Source organism: Camellia sinensis, chromosome 15 (genome assembly GCF_055761805.1).
Source record: "Camellia sinensis isolate YWXY chromosome 15, ASM5576180v1, whole genome shotgun sequence".
Lineage (NCBI taxonomy): Eukaryota > Viridiplantae > Streptophyta > Magnoliopsida > Ericales > Theaceae > Camellia > Camellia sinensis.
This window is the reverse complement of record NC_138975.1, coordinates 44,819,493-44,829,921: the sequence shown is the minus strand read 5'-3', so window position 1 is coordinate 44,829,921 and position 10,429 is coordinate 44,819,493. Positions and strand designations below refer to the sequence as shown.

Below are 10,429 nucleotides of genomic sequence, written 5' to 3'. Positions count from 1 at the left end.
CTTAAAAACAGAAAATAACAAATCCTTACTTTCAATTTCTAACAATAGTATAACACTACACACTTAATGGTAAGAAAAAAAATAATTAATGTAGGAAAATTTGGAAAAATTCAAGTTCAAGAAATATACTCTAACAAGAGCTCCGTACATTGAGCCGTCGTTCTTTTGTTTTTTATTAATTTACACCTGATCAACTTGCCACCGCAAGCCAGTTAAGCTCTTCCTCAGAATATGTTCTAGTTATTGGCTCTATCCAACTGCAGTGTAGCTGTTCTTCTGTGCCGCGAAGGTCCTTTTTACGGGTGTTACTGCCAAAGGATCCATACCTATTGGTCGCAAGACAATAGAATACCCCATCTTTTCCACAAAATCTGGGAAAATATATCTTGTTCTCCATTCCTTCTACTACTTTCACTACAGGAAAAAGGGGCTATAGCAACGTTTTATTTGCGACGTTTATAAAAACGTCGCTATTTTCCAATTAAAACAACGTTTTTAAAACGCTGTATTAGATTTCTTTTAAACATCATCTTCGCGTGTTAATTGGCTAACGCTGTTACCTACATCCTAAAGCCCTAAAGCTGCGATTTCTCCACCCCCCATCTCTCTCTCTCTCTATCTATCGAGCTCGAATTCATTCTGAGCAAAATTTATCTGCGATTTGCGGTAGTGCTGTAGTACTCAAATTCATTCTGAGCAAAATTGATTTGCGATTTGCGACTTCTCTCTATTTCTCGCTCCGGATTTGCGATTTGCTGTTGATTGTCGAAGATTTGAAGATTTGGAGATTTGAATCTGAGCGATTAAAGTTCTCAGTCTACTCTTTCAGATTTGTTCTCAGTCTACTCTCTCGCTTGATTTCAAACACGCTCTCTGTCTCGATTTCGAAAACTCTCTCTCTCTCTCTCGCTCGATTTCAGATCTGGCGATGATTTGAAGGCCACCACTTGGATTCCAGATTTTGAAGTTTTGTTCTCCATTTTGTGAGTTTCAATTCGTTTAGCCATTTCTTTTTCTTTTTGTTTTGTTTTGTTTTTTTTTTTTTTTTTGGTTGAAAAGTTTATACATTCATACTCATATCTTGCATCTCTATAACACATATCTCTGATGGATAAACATGAGTTGAGGTCGATTGCTTTGATTCGTTTTATAACACATATCTCTGGTCAATGATTTTATGAAGATGGCTCCATACATTTAAACTTGATAATTTTGTTAAACGTGTTGTTTCTCTTGCTTTGTATGGGTCCACTGTTTAGTCTATGGCCATTCATTGGGCCTCAGATTAGTGATTAACCTTTATGCTCGAGTTCTCCTTCAAATGTTGACTCTAATTCCCATTTTCATTGTCTTGATGTAGCATATTTGTGCCTCATTAAGAGAATTGAGATATCTCTGGTATTGTTTAGACTAAGATGATGGCATGAGGAGTTTGGATCTGATCCGGACCTGAATTGTGAACCCTGTACTGGACACCCTCAACTTAAATCTTCAGGTATGAAATTTTGTGACCTGAAATTGCTTCCGAAGATTGCTATAAAATGAAAATTATAATGCCCTGATTGTGGATACACGCATACAATATGTTATAAATCTCCCCAAAAACAATGTTCATGCACTTGTTTCTCGAAGCATTTTTTGTGTTTTTGGCAGCAAAGTTCTGCCATGGTAGCGGGGGCTAATGGAGTTCGGTCTCTGAGGGAGACACCAATATGGGCTGTTGCACTTGTTTCTGCAGTTTTTGTGATCATTTCTGTTCTTAATGAACATGGGATTCATTCTCTTGAAAAGGTAAAATTGACTAAGATTTTTATGTAAAATTTGAATGATTCTCCAAGCTTTTTATGTATGGTTTGATGGAATTTTAGAAAGAATTCAATTCTGAATTATTAACTTTGGTTTCTTTAATGGTACAGTGGTTTCGGAAGCTCCAGAAGAAGGCCATGATTGAGGCTTTGGAGAAGATTAAAGCCGGTCTCTCTCTCTTTCTCTCTCTCTCCCCTTCACAATTATATTGAAATATATATCATATAATATGATGAAGTTTATAAAGTTTATAGCAGAACGCCAAAAAGGATTCCTCATATCACGGATAATTACAAGTAGTAAGTTTAGAGGAGCTATTTGTTGATTATATACAACTTGTTGACTATCTTTCTCATTTATTAAAGTAAGTGATGCAATTCAAAAATTAGAGGTGAGTCTAGAATTTTATTAAAGGGATGCAATTCAAAAATTATTAGGTGAGTTTAGAATTTTAGTACATTCATCCAGTGACATGTGATCATATAGTTACTTCGTTCATATTTATTTTTTATTTTTTGAAAAATCATCATATGGATATGTCATCTCTTTATCTCTTTCAACTATTGCATAATCAATAATAGTATTTAAAATTAAAAAAAAACAGTAACACCTCGACTGAGTTTGGGCCAACATTAATTTTTCATCCTACATTTCTATAATTGTTTTTCTATGCACACTGCATATTCTTTTTGAATTAATAATGAAATAAAAAATGGTATTTTATTATCAAATTATTTTTAAAAATTAAAAAAATCTGCAGAGTTGATGCTTCTAGGATTCATCTCCCTACTGATCACAGTAGGAACAAGCCTTGTGTCTAAGATATGTATTCCTTCCAAAGCTGGAAATATCATGCTCCCTTGTAAGCAGCAGAACTCCAACAATAAGCTTTCTCACGCTTCAATAAAGTTGTTTGCCGGAGATACTGCCATTCGGCGGCGAGTTCTAGCTCCGGCTAGTGGTGTTAATGCTGGTCAAGACTACTGCTCTCAATATGTATGCCAAAAGTCATCATTTTTTTTTTTTGGGTGCATATGTTTCCTATAGATGGGTCATTTAAGAAATTTTTCCTGAAAACAATTTTGGAAACAGTTCGCCAAATAAGATTGTTTTGTGATCATTACTTGTTTGTGAATGAACAGGGGAAAGTGTCGTTGATATCTCAGTCAGGGGTGCACCAATTGCACATTTTCATATTTGTGCTTGCCATTTTTCATGTTCTGTATAGTGTGATCACCATGGCTCTAGCACAGGCCAAAGTATGTCACTCCACTCCACTGCTTCTACTTTTCTGATTCAAGATTTTTGGTTAATGTGATTTATTATTTATTGATTTTTTGGGGGGGTATTATTGAAAGATGAAGAAATGGAAAGCATGGGAGCAAGAAACCAATTCATTGGAATATCAATTTAATAATGGTAATTATAATCAGCATTCAAGATTACTTTTATTTATTTATTATTGTGTAGAGAAAATAAAGTGGGTAATTGAGTTAGGTGAATGTTGATTTTGGACAGACCCTGCAAGGTTTAGGTTCGCTCATCAGACATCCTTTGTTAGGCAGCACAGTGGCTTCTCCACAATGCCCGGGTCTCAGATGGGTTGTAAGTTCCACTACTACTCAGGATCCGTTTTAATGATATGAACTATTTATTTTGTAATCACAATTCCATATAACATATCATATTTTCATAGTAACGGAGAGTAAAATAAATAAATCAAATTTACAGGTGGCTTTCTTTAGGCAATTTTTTGCGTCAGTAACAAAAGTGGACTATCTGACTATGCGACATGGATTCATTAACGTAAGTAAAATTTCCAAATTACACACTTTTTATCCAATAATAATATTTTTATATAAAATTCATAACAAGAATGATAGTAGTTATATTTGTAAAATTTTAATGACAAGCACAAAATATCGCATCATTCTATACAACTTACATGCACTAACTAATTACCATGATGTCCCATGTGGCAGTGTACCACTTTGGATATTTGCAGTCATCTTTCAGCTAAATGTCTATAGTAGGCCTCTTCTCTCTCTCTCATATTTTCATTATTATTATTCCCTCTGTCTCAAAATAATAGTCCCTTTTGGTGAATTCAATTTTTTTTATAGTACATTTATTGTACTTTAAAAAAATTGAATTTTCAAAATTATCCTTTGATAGTACATTTTTTAGGGAATATCAATGTCATAACCAGATCATGAGTGGTTTCTGCTGTTTTTGATCAATTGATATATATATATATATATTGCTGCTATATATGTTTATTTGGATGCTTTAGAAGTGGCTGTTAGAAGTATATTGAAGTAATAATTTAGCTTGAAGCTTAGGAAGCTACTGCAATACTTAGAAAGTCAAATTGGATAATTGATTAAAATGTCTGAAAATTGAATTTGAGGTTCCTTTAGGAAACTAAGCATACTGAACTCTACTTAACTTGGTTCCTTTAGGAAAATTGAAATTGATCTTGAGGATCAAATATCTTCTTCTCTGACACTTTAAGATCTTCTGGAAACATTGCCCAAGAAACCCCAAATTTAAGTGATCAACCAATGGACTTAAGTCCCTCAGATCCTTTTCTCAGTCTCGATGCCTTTTGCGTGTTAAATCTTCGATGCCAAATCCACATTTGTTCATTCCGACTGAAGCAGAAGGAGAAGATAATCTAGAGTCCAAGTCATCCAACCTAAAAACAAAACCAATATATTAGATGCCATTTCCTGAAGCACTCAAAAAGGAACACATGCAGTTAGGAATCAACAACCCTTCATGTTTTCATCAATAGCTAGAGAGGAAATGAAAATTTTCACATAAAAATATGTAAATTGTCGAGCCTCTATCAAATATGCATTTACCAGCAATTTATGGTTGTGAATGGTGAGACACCATTACAATTAATGGTAAGTGAAACAAATAAACAAAATAGCAAGTCCATCCTACAACAAGGTTAGCAAGCACTTATTAAATAAGTATAAATGCCCTCCTCCATATATTTGTCTCGGTTCATCTGGAAAAACAGATTACCAGTATATGCTTGATCCGTCTCAGCTAACTCTATCCAAGACCTCAGAGTTGGAATCCTCAATAGGTTCATTTAGATCAGGTAGCATAAATTTATTCTCCTGATTTATGGTCTCCTGTTGCAGCTTGGAAGAATCGTTCGGACAGGGTAGTTGTGTAGAATCATGATTATCAGTTTTGACATTTGGTTGCAAAACTGAAGGAATAGGGTTGCGAGATGCTACATTTTGCTGCGTTTGATCAGGAATTGCTTTGACAGATGCAACCGCTGTAACTCTTTCTGCTGCCGACTGTGATTCCAAATCAAGCTGCAATATAAGTAATACATGCAACAGCTTAGATATCAGTTTTTAAAACATTAAATATCAGCAGATGGACTTACTTTTTAGCGTAATGTGAAACAATTATAAATTGCCACTGTGCCTAAACACCCTAAGTGCAAATGACCACCCAGGCAGTTTTACTTTTTTTTTTCTTTTTTCTTTTTTTAACACAAAAAAGAAAAGAAAAGAAGTCATCGAGGAATAATATATGCATTACAGTAAACCAAAGAGAATAATCATTTGTCGCACATGAGTGGTACAAAAGCATCTTAAAGTTCAACATAAGTACAAGTAAATTCTTCAAGGTAGTACATATCAAATACAGTGTTCCATAGGTACAGGCATAAAATAAGGACATAAGTTGATAATATATATATTCTTACTTGATGCAAGATCAAGAAGAAATGCTATATATATTCTTAGTTGATAATATATATATTCTTACTTGATCACTCATTTTGGGTGAGTCCTGTCAATTGGGTACACATTTCACTTCTTTTGTTTTCTTCTTCTTGATCTTGCATCAAGTAAGAATATATATATTATCAACTTATGTTTGATTTGTAAACTATCATCAGTGTTCCATAGGTGGCAAGTCCATGGACATTAAATGGATTTTGTTTTTTCTCAGTGATTTAAAATTGTTGCCTAGATTCTGTAATCTACGCACACAAACTTATTATTTTCTGTTTCAATAATATGCTGCCCTGTACTTGTTTTTATCATTTTATTCTCTTTCCTTTTCAATCACCTTACGGGATTGTTGGAATTGCAGATTGTGAGTCTAGTAAAGACATTGTCTTGGAACTCCACTTGTTCTCTACATTAATGGGAATGGTAGCTTTCTTGAGCGAATGGAAGGAACTGGGGTTGATGTGATTGGGCCTGGATTGGACAGTGGATATGGCAGATGGAAGGAAACATTTGGAAATGGAATTAGCATACAAGGAAATGTGGAACATGCTTGTTTATTTTCTACTCTTCCTGCTTTGACTGATGGAATTAAAAGGTTTGTGATGAGAACTAAAACTTGGGACTGAACTTTTCCTGTCAATTACTGCCTATACCCAATGACTTAGGAATAACTACTAGATGTTTGGATATTGACTTGCCTACTTGTTTTTTTCTTCTTTTTGTACATATGACCAAATTTGATGTTTGTATTGATTTCACATGATTCTGGGAACTTCTTTAATTAAATTATTAATCAAATTTGATTTCACAGTATTTGGTGTGTTTTTAGTTTTTTGATGTTCGAAATTTGATTGCCTACTGGATTGGACAGTGGATTTGACTTGTTTTTTTCATGTTTGCCTATTAGATGTTTGTATTGATAATTTAATTGAGTAAGTGCCAACAGGCACATGATCACTAGCTTAATACATTACTGAAGCACAAATTTCACTGGTTGGATTGTAGCCCAACTTTCTGAACTGGTTGGTTGGTCACTGCAGATGACCAGAAAAAAGGCAAAGAAATGGAAAATTTGGGTCCTAGTTGCTTATAAATCTAACAGTTTGGTTGCATGGAGCAAACATAAAACATATAGTTTACAACAATAGCAGCATAGAGAAAACAAAAAATGATATTTTATTTCATGTTCTTGCATCAGCAGCCAATATATATTCAACCAAAAAAAAAAAAAAAAAAAAAAAAAAGAGAAAAAAAAGTGGCGTTTTTTAAAAAATGCCACTTAATGACGTCATTCTGATTTCACACATTAGCTTCTTGTAGCAGAAGCAGCATAAACAAATAAAATTAAAAAAGAAAAAAAAGTGGCGTTTTTTGAGAAACGCCACTAAATGACGTCATTGTGACGTCACACGTTAATTTGGGACGGAATGGGAGATGGACGTCAAAGATTTTACGGCCTTTTTTAAAACGCCGTCTAATATTTTTAGCGACGTTTTCAAAACGTCGGAAAGCTATTGCGGCGGCCGTATCAGCGACGAAAACATTAAACGCCACCATAAGATATTACGGCGTTTTTCAGGCTTTTTGCGGCGTTTTTAAAACGCCGCTAAAAATCAAATTTCCTGTAGTGTTTGGTCGATGAAAAAGATGTGGAGTGACTCACAAACAACATTTTGCTACCCAAATCAGTTACTCTCTGCCATGCCATCTCGGATTCATCCAACGTGTAAACAGAAACCCCTCTTCCCCTGTTGCCCACAAACACCGACAATAGCTTTCCATCACACTCCATCAGATAACTTTCATACACAGAATCACAGCCACGGGGTTTCTTGGGGCCATCAAGAACTGTCCAGCTCGAATCCTCTTCCTTCGGATTAAACACCCCCAAGTTACAATCTTGACCCAAGCAGTAAAAGACCTCATTGTAGAAAACTGGATTAGTATGAGATGGTTGAAAATTTAGATTGCTATCAACCTTATCCCAAGTCCAAGATTCCTCACCACGAGAAATGGATGAAAACCAAGCTGTATCATTAAAAAGGCCGAGTATGCCAAAAACAGTACAGTCTGAGGATGTGGGCACGGAAGAGAAGGATATAGTATCAAAATAGTAACATTCAGGTAAATCTGGAAGGTCAATTTTTGCATTGGTGAAGGGATTGAAGAAGAACATAGAGCATTCACCTCTAGACATAAGCAACCAACCACTACTGGAGAAGCGAAGCACTGCACCAGATAACTCACAAGGAATAGCCATTTGGTATGTGTCCGCATACAAGGGGTTGTAAAAATTCAAAGGCATTTTGTATCCGCGGAAAAACATGAGCCAATGAGATTGGGTGATTGGGCAATGAATTGGAGATGGCACTACTTGTTGGGAAGCAACTGATTGCCATGTTTTGCAGACATTGCGGAACCTTTTAATATCGTAAAGAAAGAGATGTGACAAGATCAAGTTCAAAAGCTCACTTGGAAGATTAGTCCAATCTCTCATTGTGGCATCCATAGTTGTATTCTCTAGCTCTGATAAATTATGCTGATCAATTAAATTCTCATCCATTATGATGACCTCCTGAAACCAAAGAAAGTAATAAAATAAAAATATTTTATATTATAAAGTGTTAACTTTCTGGTACCCTTCAGTTCAATACAGTATTTTAGATTTAGATTTCAAGAGTGAATTTGACAAGCTTTTCATATCCATCATCCAAACTGAGCCCAAGAATTATTATTATTTTTTTAACATAGAAAAGAAAAAAGGTCAGAAAATCTACACATCAGCAAGGAGTTGCAGAACCAGTATAAGATTATCAATGATGAATGATACTTACACAACAAACAAAGTGCATACTTATAACAAATTGAATATCTAATCAAGAGTGGTAAATTGTAGATAATATTATGGAAATCACGGTAACAAGAAGACAATCCAGCCTAAATGTAATCTGTAACGCACTTTGTCATTTAGATACTTCATATAATTACTGAATACCACATTATCTACTAACAAGCTTTTATTGCATATTTAAAAATTGATGATCTAAGAGTACCAAACACATACAGAGATACAATTATCTGTAAATTTTCATCCGTTATGATCTGCTGAAATAATTTTTTGTCAAAAAAAGTACTAAATTAATTTAAATTTCTGGTATCAGGAAAAAATACGCTTATCAACCAGAGTTTTCAGTTATGTTAACACAAGAACATGCAAAAGTTGACCTTTTCTCAGTCAGTCTAGCTAGGCATAAATTTAACATGAATGCAAGCATTAAGAGAATGTGAGTTAGCTCTACAATTATGACTCATAATTTGGGCTCTTAAAATTTGTCACATCACAACAATTTACATCACAAAAATTGACCTTTTCTCAGTCCGTCTTTGGGGCGTTTGCTCGGCTAAGGTTAGTGGATGCCTTGTTTAGGCAATAACAATGGATAACTCGGGCAACAGAACTTTGTATATGCTGTCGTTCATTCACATAGGAATCAATATCACAGCTAGGTAAATCACACTACCATTGAAACTACTAATAGGGAACAATATGTTAATTGAAATTTTAGTGAGTAGTTAGTAAAACAAATATGGATGATTGAGAAAACATTAAGAATTTATCAAAACGTAGAAAAGAAGGTTAGCTTAAGTCTTTTAGAAGTAATGTATAGTTTGTGATCTTCAATGGCAAGTGATAAATACTATACAAGAGTGTTGTCAGAATACTTTTCAAAGCTAAATCAATACTATCTTCAATATATATCTTAAATTAAATACAATACGCACAAATACTTAAATTTCTTTAGCACATGAATTAGGGCAACTCTTCTTCCATTAAAATCTGAGAGAGAGAGAGAGAGAGAGAGAGAGGACTCACCGGACGTGGCTCTTTGCTGCTTGTTGTCGTGGCTGATTGGCTGGCCACTGCACACACCGATGCTGCTCTGACTTTATGCCCTTCAGAATGGAGTCTAGTCTCATATATATACATATATATATATATATATATAGAGAGAGAGAGAGTAGAGTCTGGTGAGATGGTAGTCCTAGCTTAGGGTGGTTTAGTATTCCGTGTTTGTTTCCTCGTTCGATTGGGAATGGAAAAAAATTACAAAAAGGAAAGAAGAAACAAGAAACAAGAAACAAGAAAGAAACCTTTCCTTCCATAACGGGGTTAGACTTTCTTCTTCTAGTCCAAGAATTGTCTTCCATTAGGTCACTTAAGCCTAAGAGCGGTTTTTAGGGGTTGGGTCTGGTCTGTTTCCATCGTAGCTGTAATTCTCCATTTGAGATCGAAAATTGAAATGATAAACCCTAGAAATCAAAGCGTAGTCCACCATCGTCGACCTTGAAGTTGAAGATGACAACAGTGGATAATCAGAGAAATTCTAGATAAGGGAGCTGTGTAATCGGTTTGGGCTTTTGATGAACTACGACAGAGTGCGAAGAGATTGAGTCCCGATTGAGTCCAACCCGGGACTGGATGAGATGACGAATCTGAAGCTTGGCTTGAACAAGTACAAAGAGACGCCATTGAAGAGAAAAATCTGAGAAACCTGTCGAGAGAAAAAATTAGGGAGGACCATAAAATTCGATTGCCTTCTGTATTTTATGATATTATCGGTTCATCGAAATCCATCAAACGAGATACTTGATAAATATGAAATTTTAAAAAGCAAAAATATTAAAAACCTTGTTCGGTTTGTAATTTTTTTGAAAAGAATTTTCTACCAACAAATTTTTAAGAGTATTTAAACTAATCAATTTTTTTAAAAAAAATTTCAAAATTTTGTTTAGTTACTTACTTTTCAAAATCACTCTCTCTCATACACATCAAATTAATCAATTTTTTTAAA

At 34.6% G+C, this 10,429-nt stretch overlaps 2 protein-coding genes across 17 annotated transcripts; one reads left to right on the top strand and one right to left on the bottom strand.

Annotated features, from left to right (window-relative positions):
• Nucleotides 1-411: 411 nt before the first annotated feature.
• LOC145813878 (MLO protein homolog 1-like) lies at nt 412-6,389 on the top strand. Of its 16 annotated transcripts, none has more exons than XM_082910152.1 (11): nt 504-983; nt 1,361-1,495; nt 1,654-1,791; nt 1,917-1,974; nt 2,567-2,802; nt 2,949-3,065; nt 3,165-3,225; nt 3,325-3,411; nt 3,538-3,612; nt 4,965-5,158; nt 5,938-6,389. In XM_082910152.1, the coding sequence occupies exons 3-9, from the start codon at nt 1,666-1,668 to the stop codon at nt 3,549-3,551; spliced, it is 699 nt and encodes a 232-aa protein (XP_082766278.1). In that variant the 5' UTR covers nt 504-983; nt 1,361-1,495; nt 1,654-1,665; the 3' UTR covers nt 3,552-3,612; nt 4,965-5,158; nt 5,938-6,389. The 16 variants fall into 16 exon arrangements, with proteins under 16 accessions (XP_082766276.1, XP_082766275.1, XP_082766282.1 ...); XM_082910151.1 differs by lacking the exon at nt 4,965-5,158 and adding an exon at nt 3,789-3,835; XM_082910153.1 differs by lacking the exon at nt 4,965-5,158 and adding an exon at nt 3,789-3,835 and having other exon boundaries at nt 526-983; nt 1,633-1,791.
• A 793-nt stretch (nt 6,390-7,182) lies between these two features.
• Nucleotides 7,183-10,203, bottom strand: LOC145812959 (F-box/kelch-repeat protein At1g57790-like). The gene is made up of 2 exons (XM_082908214.1): nt 9,451-10,203; nt 7,183-8,151 (listed from the first exon to the last, which is right to left on the bottom strand). Exons 1-2 carry the CDS (start codon nt 9,562-9,564, stop codon nt 7,183-7,185), a joined length of 1,083 nt encoding a protein of 360 aa, XP_082764340.1. The 5' UTR covers nt 9,565-10,203.
• Between the last annotated feature and the right edge of the window lie 226 nt (nt 10,204-10,429).